The sequence below is a fragment of the Megalobrama amblycephala genome, linkage group LG22 (assembly GCF_018812025.1).
Source record: "Megalobrama amblycephala isolate DHTTF-2021 linkage group LG22, ASM1881202v1, whole genome shotgun sequence".
NCBI lineage: Eukaryota > Metazoa > Chordata > Actinopteri > Cypriniformes > Xenocyprididae > Megalobrama > Megalobrama amblycephala.
This window is the reverse complement of record NC_063065.1, coordinates 14,544,453-14,568,515: the sequence shown is the minus strand read 5'-3', so window position 1 is coordinate 14,568,515 and position 24,063 is coordinate 14,544,453. Positions and strand designations below refer to the sequence as shown.

Below are 24,063 nucleotides of genomic sequence, written 5' to 3'. Positions count from 1 at the left end.
TTATTTTCATTTTTGGGTGAACTAACCCTTTAAAGTGTTTGTGCAATACATTTTAATTAAAATACTTGCAATTTTAATAAACTATTGTCAACCACATGATGTAAAATATACAAAGAGAGGTAAAAAATACAACATGCTAGCTTTTATTTCCATATTTATTTATTTTTAATATATAGAAAATAACTCAAGAAAGGGGTACAGGCCATAGAGGAGAAAATGGTGGAAAAATAAATGTAAAGTTGCTATATTTTTGTTTTTGTGATTAAACAAAAGTCTAGAGTAACACATATGTTCATGAAGAATAACAAAAGGCAACATTTGTAAGTGGTCAACAGTAAACTTTATCTCTTTATCTCTTCCAAACACTGTTTTTATTTTTGCTTTGTGTAAAAATCTCCTCTGTCCACCAGGAGGCGACCTCAGATCAGACTCCCATCGCGCCATTTCGTTGCGGTAAAAGCCGCCAGATGGCAGTTTAGGATTGCTTCTCTCAGGAAAGGCGCGGTTCTGCTTCAGGTCTAATTTACAATATAAAAACATAAACTATTTGGTGAATTAATCGCGCCAATTATTACTGACGCGTGTCCCGGAGGACCCCTTTAAGCGGTTGAGGTGAGTTTGTACTAGTTTTGTAACAACTGAATCTGAATCTTTCTGTGGGGTGCGCGCTCACTGCGTAAATCGAGCTTGCATTAAAGATGGAGGACATGCAAGAGGGAGTGTGTGTGTGTGTGTGCGTGCGTGTGTGTGTATATGTGTGTGCGTGAAGGGGGGATGGGATCAATTCTCGAAGGACAGTGTGTGTGTGAGAGTGTGTTCATGCCCCCTGTCCTTGGTGGCACTGTCTTCCATTTCACTCATGGCTATATTATCCTAATAAGCTGAAGCGTTTGTGATTTGGTGTGTTATTGCAGGGACGAGTGTGACATTATGTCTTCCTGCCGCCATGCACGCGGACAGGCAGTCAGTCAGGCGCGCGAGACTCTGAACTGCTGTTGTTCTCTGATGCGCTCGTGCAGGTCGCTGCTAGTTTGAAATGTAATGTCTGATTTGTGTACTTGCTGCTAAGTTTCCTACAGTTGTCACGAACTAAATGATTTATTTACGAACTTAAGGGAAGGAGATTGGCTCTGGTTAAGTAATCTGGGTCAGTAAAGATAAACAACACAACTTTTTTTTGTCCTAAACGTACATAACTTGGTTAAGTAACATAAAACGCATGAGAGGAAAAAATGTGTGGAGTGTTATTTGTGTATGTTAAATCATTCAAAGTTTAGTTTTTGTCTTTTCTTATTCACTTTATGTCCAAGTTTAGCCGGTAGTTACTTCATGAAGGGTTTTTTAAAAATAAATAAGAGGAGTTTAGACACTACTAGGCTAGTTTCAGGACTTTATCTGGTATTTGATTGCTAACATGAGCAATGAAATACTTCCATGCACAATATTTTATTTATATTTATACTCCCAGGTGAAAAAAAGTACATTTCAATAATGTACATAAAGTGCTCTATTTTCATGCACTAATTTTGTACTTAATATACTAAGATAGTATACTTAAGTGTGTGTGTGTGTGTGTGTGTGTGTATATATATATATATATATATATATATATATATATATACATACATACACATATACATACACATATACTTAAGATAATCTTAAGTGTACTCAACTGTGCTATTTTGAGACACCATGAAATATGAACTAAAGTCTGCTTTTAATATACTATTTCTGCATTTAAAACCTATATTTAGTTATCACTTGTAGTACACTATGGGTTCAAATGTACTATAAGCAGTATCTAAATACATTTTTTTAAAATACAGAGATAGTATATTAAAAGCAGATTTTAGTTCATATTTTATGGCGTCTCAAAATAGCACAGTTGAGTACACTTAGATGATCTTAAGAAGTACTAAAGAAGAATTTTTAGTATATTAAGTACAAAATTAGTGCACGAAAACAGAGCACTTTAAGTACATTATAGAAATGTACTTTTTTTTACCTGGGCTGACCAAAAACAAAAAGAGAGTTATGGTTGTTTAACTTATTGAACAACATGACCACTTGAAGACTTAGGCTTCATTCCATGTTTGTAAAATATAATGTAACTTTTAAAAATACCTGGCTAACTAGGTTGTCACAGTTGGTCATATCCTCTATTCAGACTGAATGAACACTGATTGACATCATGTGAGAGCTCTTGTTTACCCATCAATCCGTTTTCTATTTATAGTCCAATGCACTAATGTGAACACATCATTTGTTTTTGATTGTATTGCTTTTTAAGTTGAGATGTTGGCAGGTGTCTGTAAATTCTCACCCGTACTACTGAGTAAGCACTGAACAAGCATTATCCAAATGTTGTTTGTGCAGTTTCTTAATCTTGATTCAGCACTGAACCATGATAGTGCTACACGTCGTTGCTTTTTGAGGAAATGTGGTTGCATCAAATCTACAAATATGTGGTTACATCAAATGCTTTTAAGGGATGCAATTGTGCATCATTTGAGTAGTGTATTTCTGAGGGTTTTCAGTTAATGGTTTACGATCTTATGTTGCAGTGTTCCACACACAATATATAAAATGCTACTATTGTCGTGAGAAAAACCTGGAAATATCAAGGACTTTTAAATTCATGTTTTCCATCTTAAGAAAGCATGAGATTTAATAAAATCTTAATCTGCTATCATTCACCCGTAGGCAATATTTCCTGATTTGTGACAGAATTGTTCTTTTAAATTAATTTATTCCTGGTTCACGAATCAGTCTGAATGATGCATGATTGATTTTGAATGTGTTCTTATGCAGTAATTTCCAAGAACTGAAAAGGGTTTGGAGATATATTGGTCAAAATGTAAGAAATGTATCATTAGTCATCATCAGCCTTATTTGGTTTGTACATTCAAGTTTCTGTTTACTTGTATTGAATTTTGGCAGACGTGAGGAATAGTACAACATTAGAATTTCTGCAAGACACAGTTTCAAATTTAGCCAGAAAGCTTCAAGCCGTTTGATCTGCGACTGTTGTGAGGGTTTCATGCAGGGTCTGTGCTGATTCAAGAAACCTACATTGATATAAAAGGCTTTTGACAATTTAGTGTTCGATTATGTAGTCTGTCTACATACCTCACACACTCTTAATAAAAGCATAAAGGTGTGTAACTTATAATCGTTGTGATGAATGCTAAATGTTTTAGTATCTAATAGTCTAACCAACATCAGAGGTTGGCTTGTTATTTGTAAAGATATTATTGGATTTAGAAGTACATTACTCTTATTGTGTTTAAGTGTTTCTGTTTGCACTGTTGCCAGGAACTTGATGGCTTTTTAAATACATCAAATGAAGGCTGTGGTTTGTAATTCTATCTATACATCTTGGCGTAGACAAGGGAGACTTTGTGTGAAGTGTAAAATGGTTGATTTCCCAATAGACTAGGATTTATCCCTGGAGGACTTATTATAGACTTCAAAACAAAACCTAAATCCTAGCTTCAGATACATCGTATAGCTAACTTAAATTTGGGATTTCTTTAAAGTCTGTTTTCTTTGATGGAGTTCCTTTCAAACCCATTTCTTGGCAGGCTTCAGCTCAAGTGTGCTGATTTCATTATCTCTCACCTTTTATAGTCTGAACTGTAGGCAGAAATCCCATATTAAAGACCGCAGCAATTGGTGTCCTTGGCTTTGTCCCTTTGGAGAACCACATATATGGAGAGAAAAGCTCTCCTTAGTAAATTATACAAGCATAGATATCACCTTTCTGCTTTGGTCATTCATTTATTTGCATTATTTAGTGTTTGTGTGTATATAGGTGTGTGTTATGCTAAGATAAAACGTATGGTTATTATACCAGTGAATATTTTTATGATTGTCATCAGCTTTGATTCTGAAGTGAACTATTTTGAAACGGATGTTTATTAGATTAAATGGTGCCTGGATAGTTAATATTAAACTAGTGTGACTTCACCTTCCTGTTGTAGTATTATGCCCTCTCCTGAGTGCGGGTGTTTTTGGCGAGCAATTTAGATGCGTGACATGTATTCCAGGAGGCCGTTGTTGCCATGGAAACACCCTCACTGTCGGTCATATGCTCTTATCCTGGAATTTTATTGGATGTGTTACGGAGATCAATGAATCAATGTTGCTTTAAGAGATAAGAAAAATCGCATCACCTGTGGGATGAATAATAGTTTTAATTACGGAAGTGGATATAGATTTTTTTGTATGAATAGGCTTTTGATGTCTGTACATTAATCCCTATCTGAAGGTGTTCTTATGTATGGGGTTGAAAGGGGCTTTAATATTCCTGTGCACGTGCATATTCGTGACATGTTTATATGCTTATTAAATATCCCTCTGTTTACTTGCTTACAGTATAAACCTGTATGGAATAATTAATCTCTATGGTACAATCTCATATAAAGCAAATATTGGTTTGACTATATTTATTTTAGTATAATATTATTATTTAGTATAAATTGCAGTGCACTTTAGATTTGAATGTATACCCTACGAATGCAAAACACATTAAAAGGATAGTTCACCAGAAAATTTCAGAACATTTTGTCATCATTTTATGTTGTTTCAAACCTGTATGTCTTTCTTTCTTCTGTGGAACACAAAGTAATGTATTTTGAGAAAGTCATGCTGGTTTGGAACAACATGAGGGTAAAATATCACAATTTAAATTTTTGATCTAAACCCTTTAACCATTAAACTGAGAAAAAATGGATTACATGTTTAATGATTGGTTGATATCATATTCATAATCTGTTTTCTCTCTGAATCTGAGCTTAGTCAAGCCAAAGCTATCACAGAAAGATCATAGTCTAAAATGCCATTTTCACCCACAACTCAATTTTGTTTAAATACTTATCATAGCATACTTATTACTACACTGCATTTATATACACTATACACTCATTTTTTGTATGTTTAGTTGCAATATGTAGCTCTCTACACTTTCTAATTAGCTGTTAGTACTTTTTCCACATTTTCTGTGCTGATTTTGGGGTAAAAAGAAATCTGTGGAATGGTTTTAAATATAGTAGAAAGAGTTAAATGAAACTAAAAGCACTGTGCTCCTATTGGTATCCAAAATATGTAATAAATAAACATTCAAGAGGCAGGAAATGTCTCAAACTTTGAATAACAGCTGTTCAAATTACGTGGGCATGCACTGCTTCTATGTAGACCTGGTTCATTTAAGATATTTCAGTGTTAAAACGATGTAAAAATGAGCAAGTGTAGTAGCAAGAGTGTTGGAGTTTAAACAAACAATGTTACACTTATCTACAAGATATTTTTATGTCATCTAGCTAAAGGCAAAATCCCACATTGACAAGCCACTTGTAATTACATAATTTAGAAAGTCGGTGTTGGTAATGCCTTTCATTGCGGCCCAATCGTTTGAAAAGACCTTGATTACATTGATGTCTTAAGACAGATTTTGATCTATTAAACCTTGAGTTTTCTTTCAAACCTGAAATGGCAATGAGCATCTGCAAGACAAAGCGAGAGCGAATGCTGCTTTTCTCACAGACTCTCAGGGCAATTGTCAAGCTATTTTGAGTGTTTCACAGATCATTAGAGACTGCTGTCTGTTCTTAACACAAGTGTTTATGAGATGAACAGATGAAGGGAGATATAAATTAACTCTCATTTACTCTGAATAAACAATCTTCACTTCTAAACCAGTGCACGTATAGACTAAGATATCTGTGATCTCCAGATACAGTACAATATTAAAAGGCTGAGTTTGGCAGGTCACTCTCACGCTCAATTTTTCTTTTTGACACCAGAATAAATAATTGCTGAGGAAAAAGGGAAATGTGCACAAGGTTTTCTATTAGAAATGTGCCTTGTTTTGTGAACAGGTTTGTGTGGTTGTTTTTACATTCATGATTTTGGCACAGACTTTAATGCAAAGCTACTTACAGTGCATTCAAACTGTACATGTTAGCAGTGGGAATCGAACCTACAACCTTTAAGTTGTTTGCGCTATGATGTAGTTGAGCTACGGAAACAAATGATAATTCGCTTATTAACGTTTAAATTTTATAACTGATGTAAAATTTTGTTACATTTTTGTAATTTGTAACTGACAGACATTTGCATCCAACCCTCTTCTGAGGAGAATTTGACTTGCAACCCAACAATAATATCTTTGCAGTGTTAATTTAGAGTCAGGGAAAGTAATTCTGTGCAACTACTTATTGCGCCATGTCATTAGTTATTGTAAGATGCGTTACGCTTGTGAAAGCATTGTTTTCTGTGGAGTGAATTGGATCGTTTAGCTATCTTTCATTGTAATGTGATGTTTGTATGCTTGAAAGATATGTATGTTTTAGCAATCAGAGATGAACTTGAAAGTCATTATGTAACATAAGCATGAAAATCCACTCTTCATCCAACAAAACCATTAAAGCTAGAGATCAGACGCAGATATCAGAGGTTTGTGCATGATGCAAACAACATTTAGAATGGGCAGTTTGGTCTGATGTAAACCAAACTGAAGATTCAGAGTGTCTCTTCCACATTTAACCCCATTAGTGATTCAACTAAGAGCCCAGAGTGATTTGAAAGAAATGCACAAACATGAAAATAGCCAGTTACCATCTTTGAATGGGAAAAGGACATAATTGGTCTAATTTAAAAGCATCTCACACGGCCAGTGCCAAGAATAGCCTCATTTCACTGTCATCATACAGTGCAAACCATTTAATAGTGTGTCCCCAGACTCTAATGAATCTGTGCTGCTTGCTCTACCAGCTCGATGAGAAGCTGCAGGCCCATTAGCACATTCACTGAGCCATTGAGTTGCTTTCACGGGCTGTTCTGTCCAATGCCATTACTTGGCACATCAACACTTCTTTTTCCAATTTGACCTCACCGAGAGAACCATTTACTCTGGTCTTGACCCCTCTGTCATCTCTTCAGTTTGCGTTTTGAACAGTAATGCAATGCATGTTTCTTTCAGGTAAATGTTAAAGGGATAGTTCACTCAAAAATGAAAATTCTGTCATCATTTACTCACCCTCAAATTGTTCCAAACCTGTATAAATTTCTTTGTTCTGCTGGACAAAAAGGAAGATATTTAGAAGAATGTTTGTAACCCCCCCCCCCAATTGACTACCATAGTAGGAAAAAAATACAATGGTAGTCAATGGGGGCGAGATTTGCTTGGTTATAAACATTCTTAGAAACATAAAGAAATTTATACAGGTTTGGAACAACTTGAGAGTGAGTAAATGATGACGTTGATGAACTATCCCTTTAAAATAATTTTTCCTATCTTAAAAGTATTTTTTCCACCCAGAAATGAATAGTATGTTTGACAAACACTTACAATGATGTGCAGTTATTTAACACGCAGTGGGTAGCTTCATGGGAGCAGTCGTTTTAAGATCACATGACAAGCTGAACACCTCTTTAAACCCTTGCTGTTGGACACTTTTGCTGGTGGAATAAATTAAATTATGCATTTCTACAATTATATCTGTAACTGAAAATTTTGCATGATCTGCATCAGGGCCATTTGTGACTGCCACTGGTTGTGAAAATGAACATCAGAATGAGATATAGTATGGATAGGCGACAATAACAATATAAAATCAATGGGATTTAAAACATTTAAACCATTTTGAATGTTTCTTTCATATTCAAATAGACAGGAATTGTACTTGCCTGACTGGAAATGCTACCAAGATGGCTGCCGAGTGACTGGCTTACCTTAAAAGGACGTTTGGTTGTGTGAGTTTAAGGTGGGGCTTCCTGTTTTGTAATAACAATGGCATTGGCATGTTTTGAAAAAGTCATTTTACTGCAATTCTGTTTAGTTCTTCTAATCTCGTGCTACAAAAATTCCACACTGCACCTTTAAATACCAGAAGATTAGTTGAAGCTCATAGTGAAAGTAGTGATTAATTTCAAATAAATGATCTTTTACTACCATGAACCATTGAAGGTGTACTGCTGAATGTTCCTCCATTGTGTATTGCTGACATTGACATTCATATTCTAGAATTCCCAAAAGGATTCAGCTCTCTTCACTGTCACCAGCCTCCACCGCTGAGGTGTAAATTACATTTTCTTTCCTGTGTTGTACCCTTAGTATGTACTATAGTTAAGCTAACACTTACTCATCAGAGAGAAACCGCTTGTATACACTTCTGCTGAACTAGAGATATTTGTGCTTGAAAAATGTTCTTTTAATAAGTATTTGTTTGTCTCATGTGTCTGTTGCCCATCTCTGGTGTGATTACGTAACGGTCAGCTGTTGAGTTTGACAAAACTGCGAAGTCTTTTTCTGGAGCAGAAGCCCAGTTTCGGCCTGGGCCATATTTACTGAGATATCCAAATCTGTATGGGGGAGGGGAGCAGTAAAGATGCAAAGTAAGGGGTTTTATTTTCTCCTTATGTCCACTTAGAAAACCATCTGACGGCAGTTTGGTCTTGAAAACCCTGTTTCTTGTAATGAAGGGAATTCCAGTGTGCATTCCTGTTGAACTTTATCCATATGTCTGCTTCACGGTTGCATACAAGCAGTTTGAATCCTCAGTATCCACAGAAACATCTATTACTACCGTGTGGAAAGTCTCCTCTGGGGGTGGGGAGCCATCTTGTGTTGGTTAAGATCAAATCATGTGTGAAGATGCATCCAAGTGCATTGTCTAATTTAGTCAGGGATGGAAATGTTTGCTTTTCATATTATTTAATAGCTCAGATAAAGTCTGATCTAATTTAGATCCGTATACATCCTATCTCCACTTGACATAAATGTGTTTAGCCTTCCTGTCTGCCTCCGTTTCTGCTGTTTCCACAGCAACAGGGAAAAGTCATGCTTGGGATGCCCCCTAATGGCAGTGTTTCTTTTGTCTAATGTAATGTAATTTAATGTAATATTTTTGCCTCAGGTTTAAGTGATTTAAGACAAATGTCAGTTTGCTGTAATAAGTGGTTATTATGATTGCATTTTGAGTTGTTGCATATTTTTGTGATCCTTATTCTGGAGTTTAGTTTTATTGAAAAATCATGGGTTGTGCTGTCCCTAGTGGTTGTATGATGTTACTGATTTATTCATTTAATTTAAATGGTTTCAAATGGCAATTTTTAGCTTTATGTATAGCTTCTTTAACTTAAATATATATGTAAAAAAATATAAAATAAAGTTTTAAAAAAAATGTTATATTCACTCTATCAATAATATTTGTCTAAATATTTACTGAGGCATAAATCTATTAAATGTCCAAATAAAATGGCCAGTAAGCCAAGCAGCTTATGTCATATTGTGCATCAGTTTTTTGTACTTGTTTTGCATTAATCTGCACGTAATTATGTTTCACATCATCCTGATATGATTCTGTTTGCTCTTAATTCTCAGGTTATGTGTTCTGAAGCATTCTGGGCCTGAACTGAAGAATTGCGAACACATTCACGGCATCACTGGGTGATTCCTCTCTAGATTCCCCTAGTTTTGTCAGAGGGCTCAACATGATCAACTCAGAATTTCCTGTATTGCAGTAAGTAAAACACTTTAAATTGAAGGGAACTTGTATGCATTTCCATACAAGTGTTAATAAACTTTTGCATTACTCTGTGCAGGGACTCGTCAAATGACGGGCAAGGCGACACCATGAGTCTGAGCATGAGTGTCAGTGAACTGGATGACTCTGGGGAGGGAAAAGGCAAGAAAAAGAGAGGAAGGCCTGGAAAACAAGGAGTAAGACCACCACTGCAGAGCAGATCAACTGATTACATTGATTTTAACCTTAAATGCCAGCTGTCAACCACTCTTTCTGGTCTGTCTTTTTTGCCAGGTGGCCAATAAGAAGGCCCGAAGATCTCCGGTTGATAAAGGAGGGAGGAGGCCGAATGGAGTGGCCCATCAGAATGGAGAGGGGCCAGACCCAAGCACTCTGTTCGAGGTGGTCAAACAAGGCAAAAGTGCCATGCAGGTAAAACACAACATGTCAAGTGTCTTTCAATCTCTTTCTGTCTCTTTGAGGTGCAATTGTATTAAATGACTTTCTTTTTGTTTTCAGTCTGTCATTGATGACTGGATTGAATCTTACAAGCAAGACAGAGATCTTGCCCTCCTAGATCTAATCAACTTCTTCATTCAGTGTTCTGGCTGTAAAGGTAATTTTTGTATTTCACGTTTCATTACAGTTCCAAATGAATACCACTTTTCACTTCCACTATGATTGTCAAATATTATTGCAATTTAAAATAACTTTCTATTTTAAAATGTAATTTATTCCTGACGCAAAGCTGAATTTTCAGCATCATTACTCCAGTCTTCATTGTCACATGATCCTTCAGAAATCATTCTAATATGCTGATTTGGTGCTCAAAAACATTTCTTATTATTATCAACATTGACAACTGTTGTACAACTTAATATTTTTTGAGGAAAACATGGATCAGGATTTTTTTTCCCAGTCACTTTTGATCAAATTAATGCATCCTTGCTGAATAAAAGTATTAATTTCTTAAAAAAAAAAAAAACAACATAAAAAAAAAACCTTAATGACCCCAAACTTATGAACGGTTGTGTATATATTTTTTGTTTGATATTTCACAAATATCAAACTGTACTGATGTGATATATTCATGTGAATCGCAGGTACTGTAAGGATCGAGATGTTCAGGAACATGCAGAATGCTGAAATTATCAGGAAGATGACAGAGGAGTTTGATGAGGTTTGATGTTACTTTTGACTTTTTTTTTTTTTTTAACCCACCTGAATTCTCAAATACTCTGTTAATAAATTTCTCTGATTGTCAAATCCAGGATAGCGGCGACTACCCTCTCACAATGGCAGGACCACAGTGGAAGAAATTCCGATATAACTTTTGCGAGTTCATCATGGTTCTGATCCGTCAGTGCCAGTACAGCATCATCTACGATGAATACATGATGGACACGGTTATTTCTCTGCTCACTGGACTCTCAGACTCACAGGTCCGAGCCTTCAGACACACCAGCACGCTGGCAGGTCAGTCCCTCACCTTTGACCTTTTAAAGGTGATAGTTCACCCAAAAATGAAACTTCTGTTGTCATTTACTCACCCTCAGGTTGTTCCAAACCTGAATAAATTTCTTTGTTCTGTTGAGCACAAAGGAAGATATTTTGAAGAATGTTTGTAACCAAACAGTTGTGTGGCACCATTGACTTCCACAGAAAAAATACAATGGTGCCTCATAACTGTTTGGTTTCAAACATTCTTGTGTTGAGTTGTGATGACAGAATTTTCATTTTTGAGTGAACTATCCCTTTAAGTTATACCTGATACTGCAGTTGAGTTATTAAGTTTTGTCATGTGTCTTGTTTCTACTGCAGCAATGAAACTGATGACAGCACTGGTAAATGTGGCTCTGAACCTGAGCATCAATCAGGATAACACACAGAGGCAGTATGAGGCTGAACGGAATAAGGTTGCAGGGAAAAGGGCCAACGAGAAGCTGGAACTGCTGCTGGAGAAGAGAAAAGAGGTGGGATTGTTTCCTTTTCTTTCCAATTTTTTTGTTTTACTGTCTCATGAATTTGATTTTCAATGTGTTTTCTTGTTTAATTCATCTTGTAGCTCCAAGAAAATCAAGATGAGATTGAGAACATGATGAACTCGATCTTCAAGGGTATTTTTGTTCACCGTTACAGGTAAGTTGCTGGTAGAAACCCATTTGTGATGGTTTAAACTCAAACATTTTCACAAATCATAGTCTGATTGAATGATATAGTAGTGAATCAAATACATATCCATTCATTGGACTGGAAACTCGTTAGACAACAGGTTTGTTTCATGTTGTGTTATCTTGCTTTCTCTCAGGGATGCCATTGCGGAGATTAGAGCTATTTGCATAGAGGAGATTGGAGTTTGGATGAAGTTATACAGTGATGCTTTTCTCAATGACAGTTACTTGAAGTATGTGGGCTGGACGCTACACGACAGAGTAAGTTATATTTTCCTCTGTGTGTGTGTGTGTTTTATTTATTCCCATCTCTCATAACTATCACATGTAACAAATAATATATTGGTGTTAATCTAGATTTAAATAATTGTGTAAAATGTAATCCTTCACAGCAAGGTGAAGTTCGACTCAAATGTCTAAAGGCCCTTCAGACCCTCTACACCAACAGAGAGCTTTTCCCCAAGCTTGAACTCTTCACCAATCGATTTAAGGTAGCACATGTGTAAATACTCAATGACAGCCTTTATTATATCTTTCCAAGTGCTGTAGGCATCAGTTTGGAAACATTATGATGTCACTTCCTTTTTCTCAGGACCGTATTGTGTCTATGACGCTGGATAAAGAGTATGATGTGGCAGTAGAGGCCATAAGACTTGTCACTTTGATTCTGCAGTAAGTATTTTCTACACAATCTCTATTTTTCAATTTTCTTTGACTCCATGACTGTATTATATTATATTATATTATATATTGTATTATATTATGATATTTAACAATAAAAAACATTTATTTTAATAATATGACAGCATTATTAAACGTTTAAAAGCAATAGTATGTTACATTGTAGTGTTGAGTGGTGGAAAATTTGGCAAATGTAGGTATTTGCATAAGAAAAATAATAATATTTTATATTATAGACGTAGTAAGAAGAGTTCCTAAAATAATCTTTCCTGTGTTTATTATAAGATCTCTGTTGTATGACTCTTCCATCTCTCATGTCTCATTTGTCTTTTGTCTTTTTTTTTTTTTTCCTCCTGTAGCGGTAGTGAGGATGCTTTGTCTAATGAAGACTGTGAGAACGTCTACCATCTAGTGTATTCGGCTCATCGGCCTGTTGCCGTGGCAGCTGGAGAGTTCCTTCACAGAAAGTGAGATGAATGAACATGTCTGTTTCAAACCTGATCACAGCATGCCCAACTTCCCTAATGTTTTGATCATTTGATTGTTGTCTTGCTGCAGGTTGTTCAGCAGGCATGACCCTCAGGCAGAGGAGGCTTTGGCGAAGAGACGAGGTCGAAACAGCCCCAATGGGAACCTTATAAAAATGCTGGTGCTTTTCTTCCTTGAGAGCGAAGTGAGAAAAATTCATGCATTTCTCTGTTTTTATATGCCTGTATTCACCACATATTAATTTATTAGCTTATCTCTTCACTTAAAAATTCATTTCCTTAAAGGGTTAGTTCACCCAAAAATGAAAATTGTCATTTATTACTTACCCTCATGCCGTTCCACACCCGTAAGACCTTCGTTAATCTTCGGAACACAAATTAAGATATTTTAGTTGAAATCCGATGGCTCCTTGAGGCCTGCATAGGGAGCAATGACATTTCCTCTCTCAAGATCCATTAAGGTACTAAAAACATATTTTAATCGGTTCATGTGAGTACAGTGGTTCAATATTAATATTATAAAACAACAAGAATATTTTTGGTGGACCAAAAAAAACAAAATAATGACTTATATGGTGATGGCCGATTTCAAAACACTGCTTCATGAAGCTTTGGAACGTTATGAATCTTTTATGTCAAATCAGCGGTTCGGAGTGCCAAAGTCACGCAATTTCAGCAGTTTGCCAGTTTGACGCATGATCCGAATCATGATTTGATACGCTGATTCATTATGCTTTGATGCTTCCTGAAGCAGTGTTTTGAAACCGGCCATCACTATGTAAGTCATTTTTTGGGGGGGGGGTTTGGCGCACAAAAAATATTAAACATAAAAATTATAAATTCATGTTTGATATGCATATTTTAATAAATGTAATACATTTTAGAAAGTAGCCTATTCTAATCACAGCTAATTTGTTTTGTCAATATGTGATGGACTTTTTTTGGTACTCTGTCCAAATTAAAATCAGTGGTTTTTTTAACTTGAAGGGATAGTTAACCCAAAAATGGAAATTCTGTCATCATTTACTCACCCTTGGTTTGTTCCAAACCTGTATGAATTTATTTTTTCTGCTGAACACAAAAGAAGATATTTTGAAGAATGTCAGTTGATAGGCCCCATTGACTTTGATAGTATTTTTTTCCATACTATGGAAGTCAATGGGGCTTGTTAACTATTTGGTTACCCATATTCTTCATCTTCAAAATGTCTTCTTTTGTGTTCAGCAGAAGAAAGAAATTTGTACAGGTTTGGAACAACTTGATGGTGAGTAAATGATGACAGAATTTTCATTTTTGGATGAGCTATCCCTTTAATTAAGAAAATATTTGTAATCTTGCTTATGTGTCCTGCATTATTTCTCAGTTATCCTTATTTAGTCATAATAATGAATTGTTTTGCCACAATTTTTGTATGACTGTGAATTTCTTTGAATAGCAGTTCTAGAAAATTCACCCTTCTGTGGGATTAAAATTCCATTTTCATTAAAGGAAGCCAATTCTTAGCTCCTGATATTTCCCCAACACTGGTTATTGCTATTTATCTAACTATCCTCCTGTCTTCTTGCATGGCAGCTTCATGAGCATGCGGCATACCTGGTGGACAGTCTGTGGGACAGCTCGCAGGATCTGCTGAAAGACTGGGACTGCATGGTAGAGCTCCTGCTGGAGGACCCTGTGCAGGGGGAAGAGGGTACAGCAACTCATGTCAGATTTTTCTGGATGAACCTAGCCTGTATCTCTGTGTTGCCCATTATTCCTTTCTGATTGTGGGTTTTGTTGTAGTGTTGGGAGACCGGCATGAGAGCGCACTGATCGAACTCATGGTCTGCACCATCAGGCAGGCAGCCGAAGCTCATCCGCCTGTGGGCAGAGGAACAGGAAAGAGGGTAAGTTGTCTTGGAATTAGTCCTTAATGTAGACACATTATATACTCTTGAGTTTAAAGACTTTGTGATGTTCTTCTTTGCTCACCTCAGGTGCTCACTGCCAAGGAGAAGAAGACACAGATTGACGATAAGAATCGACTCACTGAGCACTTGATTGTTGCTCTGCCCATGCTACTTTCAAAGGTAAAGTACCAGGGTCCAATAATGTCAAGAGTCCAAAGAATGGCTTCACAACATAGTTTTCAAAACATTAATTTTACATGCAAATCACAACCAAATTGCACTAATTATAATCAACAAAGCTGTCTACTCTTCTGCCATTCAATGTGGCATGATGGCACAAGTTCAGTTGGTGGTTTCTCATATCCTATTTCTGTCATGTTATAAAGCTGATTCAGTCAGTTTATTTTCCATTGCAATAAAATGATTTACAAATGTACAAGTATACATGTTTTTAACAGAAGTCTCTCTTATGCTTCTTGTGCTCACAAAAGCTGCATTTATTTGATCAAAAATACAGTAAAATAAATACTATAATTAAAAAAAATACAGTTTTCTGTTTTAATATATTTTAAAGCGTAAATGATTCTAAAATGCTGAGATGGTGCTGAAGAAGCATTTTTTATTATTATCAGTGTTGAAAATTGTTTAATACTTTTGTGGAAACTCTGATGTACTACCATTTATTTAAAAGAAATTAATACTTTTATTCACCAAAGATATTATATTAAATTGATCAAAAGTGACAGTAAAGACATATTATTATTACATATAATGTTACATATAAGTCCTCCTGTAGTCAATAATTTTATCCCTTAAAACTCATCTTTTATCACCAAAATGACACATTTAAACATTTCTTCCTGTGGGAAAAAAAAAAAAAATCTTCATGTCTTAAAATAGGTTGAATGTAACTCTACACCCTTGCTTCATTTAGTATATACGCAGATATATGAATATGCTAATTAGCCCCGCCTCCACTCACTCGCACAAGCTCAGAGATCCACTTGGTCAACTTACCGAGGTAAACACTGCACAATGGTATCGCTTTTCACAATGTTGGACACATGACGGTAATTAATATGATTAGCCCAGCTGCTAATAATGTGTTGCTGCTTCAAAGCAGTGATAGTTAATGATATGCTAAAGCCCACCAACACGTTGACGTGATTGGTTACAAGGAAATTTGTGACGTCTCAAACACCAGCGATTTCAAACTGTGTTTTTGAAACTGTCCTTAGATCACTGCAGTTTTAAAGAGAAAATACTCGGCAATGGTGTTGACTTATGAATTTGCACATGGTTGGTCTTAAAGCACATTAAAAACACCACAAAGACATATAAACAACATTAAAAACTTGATTTTCACCACAGGGGGACATTAATAGATTTCAAATAAAAGCTGTTCTTTTGAACTTTCTATTCATCAAAGAATCTTGAAACATTTCCACAAAAATATTAAGCAACAAAAACGTTTGAACATTGATAATAAGAAAAACTTTTGACTAATACATCAAAGCTAGCTTGTAATGGTATAAAGATGCTGAATCTAATTGCTTTGAATGTTACAGAAAAAAATGCTTCACATTTGTTCTGTTTTTGTCTTTAGTACCAGGCTGATGCTGAAAAGGTGGCAAACCTCCTTCAGATCCCTCAGTTCTTTGATCTCGAGGTCTACAGTTCAGGACGAATGGAGAAGGTCTGTTGGAGTTTTAACAACTGTAACATAAAAATCTAGACCGATGCATTGTGTTCCAGTTTACACTAGTGTTTAGTCGTTTTCTCATTTAACCCTGTCTCTTCCTGCTGTGTTCAGCATCTGGATGCACTGCTGAAGCAGATCCGGGTGGTTGTGGAGAAGCATGCAGAGATGGATGTTCTGGAGGCGTGTAGCAAGACTTACAGCATCTTGTGCAGTGAAGAATACACCATCATGAACCGCGTAGACATCGCTCGCAGCCAACTCATCGACGAGCTCACGGACAGATTCGCTCACTCTGTGGAAGACCTGCTGCAGGAGGTGAAAGAGCAGCTTCATTTCAGTTCTTTTCCTCATGTATGAATATTAGTGAATGGCTTCTAAGTATTTGAAACAAAATTTTTGTTTTTTTTCCTAGGGCGATGAAGCAGATGACGATGACATTTATAATGTTCTTTCAACGCTAAAAAAGCTCACTGCTTTCCATAAGTAAGAGACCGATTCCTTCTGATTTTGTCTTTGTTTTGGGAATGCAGAGTTTGTGTCTGTCTACACAGTATTCAGGTTTGTTTTGTATGCTTTCCAGTGCACATGACCTTACAAAGTGGGACCTTTTCAAAAACTGCTATCGATTGTTGAAGATGGGGATCGAACAGGGCTCCATGCCAGAGCAGGTAAACAAACATGTTAAACTATGTAAATGGATGGGGATCGATGGTGCAGCTAACTTGATAACATTGAATAAATTGACATGAGAAACAGACTTGTAAAACAGTGGCTAAACATTTAAAAAAATCTTTCCGACCCCAGACTTTTAATTGGTAGTGCATACCAAACCAAAATAAGTGCTTGCTTTGCAAACTGTATTAACTTTAAAAATTCAATCAAGGAACATGTCATTACAATCAAAATGTCTGATGTTGTAAAAATGTATTATGATATAGCCCTTTGTAATCCAAATGAATCTGTATTCTCTTGTCTTGTGGTCAGATCGCTGTCCAGGCTCTGCAGTGCTCTCATTACTCCATCCTGTGGCAGCTGGTGAAAATTACTGAAGGATTTCCATCAAAGGTGCAATAGACCCCATAATATGCAGTTGCCAAAAACTTTCCACGTACGTCGTCTGATTTACTTATGTTCTCTGAGAATTATGTGACACAGAAGTTCGTATGTGTTTCCTGGGTAGGATGATCTTGTGGCATTAAGGAGAGTGGTGAAGTCTTTTCTAGCAGTTTGCCAACAGTGCCTGTCTAATGTGAACACTCCAGTCAAAGAGCAGGTGAGCAGAGACATTTTTACAAGTGACCATAACAAACTACAATTCTATTTGCTAAGGTTCTTTAATTACACATCTTAAATTTCATGTATAACATACACTATGTGTCATGTTTTCAATAGTTTTCTGGTTTCTCTTCATAGGCCTTCATGTTGCTATGTGACCTGCTGATGATCTTCAGTCACCAATTGGTCAACGGCGGTCGAGACGCTCTGCAGCCATTGGTCTTCAATCCAGACAGCTCCCTGCAAAATGAACTGCTAAATTTTGTCCTGGATCACGTATTTATCGACCAGGATGATGAAAATCAGAGCATGGGTGTGTGTCTGTTCTGATATTCTTGGACATTATCAGAACTATTCTGAGACTAAGACAGTGAAATAATGAGAAATTGGAGAATTTATTTATAGAGCACATATAAAAACTAGGGCTGTAAGCAATTACATTTTTTTTTATCTAATTGATTACATGATGTGACGACGAATTAACCAAATTAATCACACATTTGGCTGAGAAATTACCCCCCAAAAATAATTTAAAGTCATTATTGTGTTAAATGAAAGAAGCATCAAATAGACATTACAAAAAGTAGCTTTAGAAAATAATATTATATTTGATTCAACATAGAATTTATTACACATAAATGTTTAGGCTACAACGGACATAAGGGTGAGTAGATGATGACATTATACCCTTAATGGATTTTTTATAAATATTAAATTATTTTTTTTAAATGAATACTCTAAATAAGAAAGTAAAAAGGTGGCGGTAAATGTCTAAATGAGCAAGTCATTGAATCATTCATAAGATTCGTTCAAACCGGCTCTAATTTAACATTTTAACTTCATGCTGGGCCGTTGCTTTCAGAAGGTGACGAAGAGGATGAAGCCAATAAGATTGAGGCTCTTCATAAGAGGAGGAATCTGTTGGCCGCCTTCTGCAAACTTATCATCTACGACATTGTGGATATGCCTGCTGCTGCTGACATCTTCAAACAATACATGAAGGTATGAAAAACTGATACATTTAAACCACATAGATCTGTATGGTTAACAAGTGATTCAAATGGCTGGTGTTCATTTTTCAGTATTACAATGACTATGGAGACATCATCAAAGAAACCTTGAGTAAGACCAGACAGATGGACAAGATCCAGTGTGCAAAGACCCTTATCCTCAGCTTGCAGCAGGTATGGGATGTGATGTGATTTTTAGGATGAGATCATTATCACAGTCGGTTATGAATTTTGAATCTCTAACAACTTTTCAATTTGGACACTTTCCCTGTCTGCAGCTCTTCAATGAGCTGATCCAGGACCAAGGACCCAACCTGGACCGAACGTCCTCCCATGTCAGCGGCATTAAGGAACTGGCCCGTCGCTTTGCACTCACGTTTGGGCTGGACCAGATCAAAACCAGAGAAGCCGTGGCCACACTGCACAAGTGAGAAATTCTTCAGATCGGCATCCTTCAGCTTTACTACACCGTTTGTTTCTACAGAATGAGAAGCAATTATGAGCAGGACCAAGTGTTTCTTTAATGACCTTCAGTTGCATTTGGCTCTGGAGGTTTAGTGTGAATGTTTGCATGAACTAATGTCTTATAAAAACCATAGGGATGGGATTGAATTCGCCTTCAAGGTCCCGAATCCAAAAGGACCAGAATACCCACCACCAAACCTGGCCTTCCTGGAGGTTCTCTGTGAGTTCTCCTCCAAACTCCTACGACAGGACAAAAAGACTGTGTAAGTACAGAAAACACTTTTACTCACTTATGTAATTTATTCTAAAATATTTAAGAATGTTGATGATTCTGGTTCCCATTGACTTCCATTGTATTTATTTTTTTTTGTCCGTACAATGGTAAACAACGGGAACCAAAATGAGTTACTAACATTCTTCAAAATATCATATTATTGCTTTTTTCCATAATTTAGAATAAGGATAACATCACTAAAACTGTCCTGTGTGTCCAGACTTTTAGTATTGTATCTGTGCATCTGTTTTTGATTCTGATAAATGTGTTCATGCCACAGTCATTCCTACCTGGAGAAGTTTATGACGGAGTATATGATGGAGAGAAGAGAGGACGTCTGGCTGCCTCTCATCGCGTACAGGAACTCCCTACTGACAGGAGGAGATGATGACCGGTTGTCCGTCACCACCGGCGCCAGCTCAACCAGCAAAGCCAGCACGGTCCGCAGCAAAAGGGGCCGACCGCCACAGCACAAAAGACGTCCAGACGGTAAAATAAAACCATTTCATACAAGACCATTAAAAAACGATGAAATTCACAACGTGTATAAAAAATACTGTTATTCTCTAGGCATCGACTAAGATTAATCTAATTGGTCAATGTCTTTTTTTGTTTCATTTGACAGAAGAGAGTGTTGAGGGTTCGTGGGTGATGCGTAATGACACTCTCCAGACACCAGGGGGCCTCCACACCCCACAGCTCACATCAACTGTCCTGAGGGAAAACCCCAGACAGGCAGCAGATCACATCCCAGACCAAGACTCATCGGAACCAGGCTCAGAACCAGACTACATGCACAAGTATGGAGTTACAGCCTAATAAAAACAGGCAGTTGTTCAGAGAGATTTTTTTTACATTGAAAGATGCCTAAAAGATCTCCTCACTTTGGAGAAACATTTTTCAGAATGCACTGTTTTCATTTGTAATTTGAGCTCCTGCTAAAGCAATTCTCACGTTGTTCTTGCGTCATTTTGTTCCCTCACTCTCAGCCCTCAGATGCAGATGTCATGGTTGGATCAGCAGAAGATGGAGGAGGTGAACAGAAAAGAGAGAGGAGGCATGAACTACATGAAATCACGCACTGGAGGAGTGAGACAGCAGGTGTACGTACTCACACTGACATCTCGGAAAGCTTTTGTGTCCTTTCTGTAATATATACATATACATAGGGCTTGACATTAACACCTGCCAACTTGCTAAATGTGGGTGGATTTCAGCTGTCACTCCTATTAGGGTTGAATTTTATATATAATATATACATTTTTAAGTTGTAGTCTTTTAAAAACGTATCTGAAATGATAAACTAAGTGTAATGTAGTGGTCAAAAATATAGATTTTTCGATACATATCGATACTGAAATATATAAAACGCTTCCAATACTCATTTTCCGCAGAATAGATGCATGATACCAGCTGCACTTCTCTCTCTCTCTCTCTCTCTCTCTCTCTCTCATCTCTCAGACAGCGAGTTGACACCCAAACCTTTCTCCTCTCACTCACTCATTTCATTTTCTCCAGATGAATATTGTTGGTGTTACAGGGCTTGAATTTCGGCATGGGATTGTGCATATGGCACATAATTTTACTCATTCATGCAGATTTTTTGCATTCACACCCAAAGTGCGCACATGTAAAGGCGAGTCTCAGTACTAAATTGAGTCCTTTTTCGCTGCTTATTGCGCTTAAACAGTCAAATAAACACAAAATAATGTCAAAATGCTGATCTTGTCAAGTATTCATGTAAACACAGTTAGTTATGTTTTAAAGGTGCTGAAGAACATGTTTTTAAAAGATGTAATATAAGTCTAAGGTGTCCCCTGAATGTGTCTGTGAAGTTTCAGCTCAAAATACCCCATTGGTTTTTTTTATTAATTTTTTTAACTGCCTATTTTGGGGCATCATTATAAATGCGCCGATTCAGGGTGTGCTGCCCCTTTAATTCTCGTGCTCCACGCCCCAAGAGCTCGTGTTTGCCTTAAACAACGTAAACAAAGTTCACACAGCTAATATAACCCTCAAAATGGATCTTTACAAAATGTTCGTCATGCAACATGTCTAATCGCGTAAGTATAGTATTTATTTGGATGTTTACATTTGATTCTAAATGAATTTGAGGCTGTGCTCCGTGGCTAACGGCTAATGCTACACTGTTGGAGAGATTTAACGTTATAAAGAATGAAGTTGTGTTTATGAATTATACAGACTGCAAGTGTTTAAAAATGAAAATAGCGACGACTCTTGTCTCTGTGAATACAGTAAGAAACGATGGTAACTTTAACCATATTTAACAGTACATTAGCAACATGCTAACGAAACATTTTGAAAGACAATTTACAAATATCACTAAAAATATCATGTAATCATGGATCATGTCAGTTATTATTGCTCCATCTGCCATTTTTCGCTATTGTTCTTGCTTGCTTACCTAGTCTGATGATTCAGCTGTGCACAGATCCAGACATCCTGCCCTTGTCTAATGCCTTGAACATGGGCTGGCATATGCAAATATTGGGGTCATACATATTAATGATCCCGACTGTTACGTAACAGTCGGTGTTATGTTGAGATTCACCTGTTCTTCGGAGGCCTTTTAAACAAATGAGATTTACACACGAAAAACGAAACAATGGAGTTTGAGACTCACTGTATGTCTTTTCCATGTACTGAACTCTTGTTAATTAACTATGCCAAGGTAAATTCAATTTTTGAATCTAGGGCACCTTTAATAGAATATAAAGAAAACGCATGTGTAACAGTATGGATCCGTGCGTCAGGTCTTTAAGTGACAGCAGCCTAATATACCTGCTGCCAAATTATGAGATATTACAAAATATCGTTATGGCAGTTTTACCCCATGGTATCAATGTCAAAATTGTGACCAGTGAACTTTAATCCACTTATAATGTTTATTTATTAGTAAATTATATATATAAAATGACAAAAAATTAAGTTGTATCTGTCAGTTCCTTGAACTTGAGTCATTTCATTCAGGCGAGGCCTCATGGAAGATGATGCTGAGCCCATCTTCGAGGACGTGATGATGTCCTCGCGCGGTCAGCTAGAGGACATGAACGAGGAATTCGAGGATACCATGGTGATAGATCTGGTAAGATTTTACAGATGTGTGCTGAGCTCCATTCCGAGTTCTTTAGTGTGTTTGTAATGTTTCTGGCCAAGGCTATGTTTCATATTACAACATCTGTTCATCTGTTAGATTAGATCTTTGAGGTCATTTTTTGCTCTCTTGTCTGTTCTACATTTTAGCCAGCGTCGAGAAACCGCAGAGAAAGAGCTGAACTGAGACCAGACTTTTTTGACTCTACGGCCATAATGGAAGATGATTCTGTAAGTGTACCTCCGAGATTGATATGTAAATTAGATATAGGTGTAACAATGTAACTTGTTTTGTAGGCTAGCTAATTTAAGCTTAGTGCTATTGAGAAGGAACTACTAATTGATTTCTCTTGTTGACTTCTTCCTCTAACAGGGATTCGGAATGCAGATGTTTTGAGAGAGATTTCAGCCTCTATGGGTGATCACAACCAGCAACCAACAAGAATCACATCTTAAATGTTTATTTTGTTTTTTAATAGCAGTTTCACACAACTGTACGCAAGCATATGTAAGCTTCCTCTCTTAGTTCTGTGGTTGGCCATAATCCCATTGTGAGCCTTTCCTGTCAGTCGGCATTTCCTCAGTTCATAAGGACCAAGAGAGCCTGTAAAAGCTGTAATCTGCTGGTCTTACAATGGTGTTACGATTTCAGCAACATCTCAGCAGTATCAGTTCCTATTTTTCATATCATCCATTGATTTCTTAGAGCAAATGTGGTTTAATCAGACATTGTTTGGACAGACGTTTTGTTACTCCACTGCTTTCTAGATATTTTAAGACTATCGCCCGTTCATGTTCTGGTTTTGTTCAGGGTGAAATTTAGAAAGGAACATGTTATGGTCGTGATCATTTTCTTTTCAAGTCTGTTCAGAAGTATTATTGGCCTTAAACATGTATTATTGCTTGAATTTGGTGTTAGATTACTTGATTTACCAGATTAATAATAGCAAAGCCCATGTTTGTTCAGAACAACTCTTTAAAATGAAAGATGTAAAAATATATGAGGATATTTGAGGAGGAAATACATCGAAGTATTCATTACTTCAGACACTGGTCATGTGTTTTATACAAACCTTTTGTTGAAGAACTTGTTTCTTCCCATTTTAAAGACATGTTTACCTCCTCTGTTTAGAGTCTGCTCAGTGATTTACCTTTTTTACTGTGCGTTTGTGGAAACATTGTAGCTTTCACACAATACTGTATTGCTGTGAACATTTATTGATCGTTTATTGGGCTTTTAGGTCCATCTGAATATCCACAGAGCAGGTTTTGATAAGACCTGTGTGGTATTGATGAGTGATGTCAGAACCCTTGTTTAGACCGGTGCTTTTAGATACAGACTCCGATCAAACAGTGGGATTGTCATTTATTTTAACCTTTTCACTGTTAAAACTTTGCTTTTTTTAAAAAAAAAATGTTTAAATAAAAGTATTTAAAAGTATTGTCAAGTATTTTCGAAAGAAT

General features: G+C 36.6%; 1 protein-coding gene across 2 annotated transcripts; it reads left to right on the top strand.

Moving 5' to 3' along the window:
• Positions 1–423: 423 nt before the first annotated feature.
• On the top strand, positions 424–24,040 carry stag1b (stromal antigen 1b). 2 transcript variants are annotated; one of them, XM_048175516.1, is made up of 34 exons: positions 424–612; positions 9,389–9,527; positions 9,610–9,727; positions 9,825–9,962; positions 10,050–10,146; positions 10,634–10,710; positions 10,802–11,006; positions 11,352–11,503; positions 11,596–11,669; positions 11,839–11,962; positions 12,094–12,192; positions 12,294–12,373; positions 12,742–12,849; positions 12,941–13,055; positions 14,443–14,560; positions 14,653–14,756; positions 14,847–14,939; positions 16,366–16,455; positions 16,573–16,776; positions 16,874–16,944; positions 17,042–17,129; positions 17,446–17,526; positions 17,642–17,734; positions 17,875–18,049; positions 18,602–18,738; positions 18,819–18,920; positions 19,025–19,173; positions 19,346–19,474; positions 19,766–19,974; positions 20,111–20,285; positions 20,475–20,588; positions 22,477–22,591; positions 22,750–22,830; positions 22,973–24,040. In XM_048175516.1, exons 2-34 carry the CDS (start codon positions 9,499–9,501, stop codon positions 22,994–22,996), a joined length of 3,768 nt encoding a protein of 1,255 aa, XP_048031473.1. In that variant the 5' UTR covers positions 424–612; positions 9,389–9,498; the 3' UTR covers positions 22,997–24,040. The 2 variants fall into 2 exon arrangements, with proteins under 2 accessions (XP_048031473.1, XP_048031472.1); XM_048175515.1 differs by having other exon boundaries at positions 18,599–18,738.
• The last annotated feature ends 23 nt before the right edge of the window (positions 24,041–24,063 follow it).

Excerpts from the sequence above, each read along its gene's own strand:
- stag1b (XM_048175515.1), top strand. The coding sequence starts at position 9,499 with ATGATCAACTCAGAATTTCCTGTATTGCA. Across the intron at positions 9,728-9,824 it reads GAAGGCCTGGAAAACAAGGA|GTGGCCAATAAGAAGGCCCG; the intron begins GTAAGACCACCA and ends CTTTTTTGCCAG. Across the intron at positions 19,174-19,345 it reads GCCGTGGCCACACTGCACAA|GGATGGGATTGAATTCGCCT; the intron begins GTGAGAAATTCT and ends TAAAAACCATAG.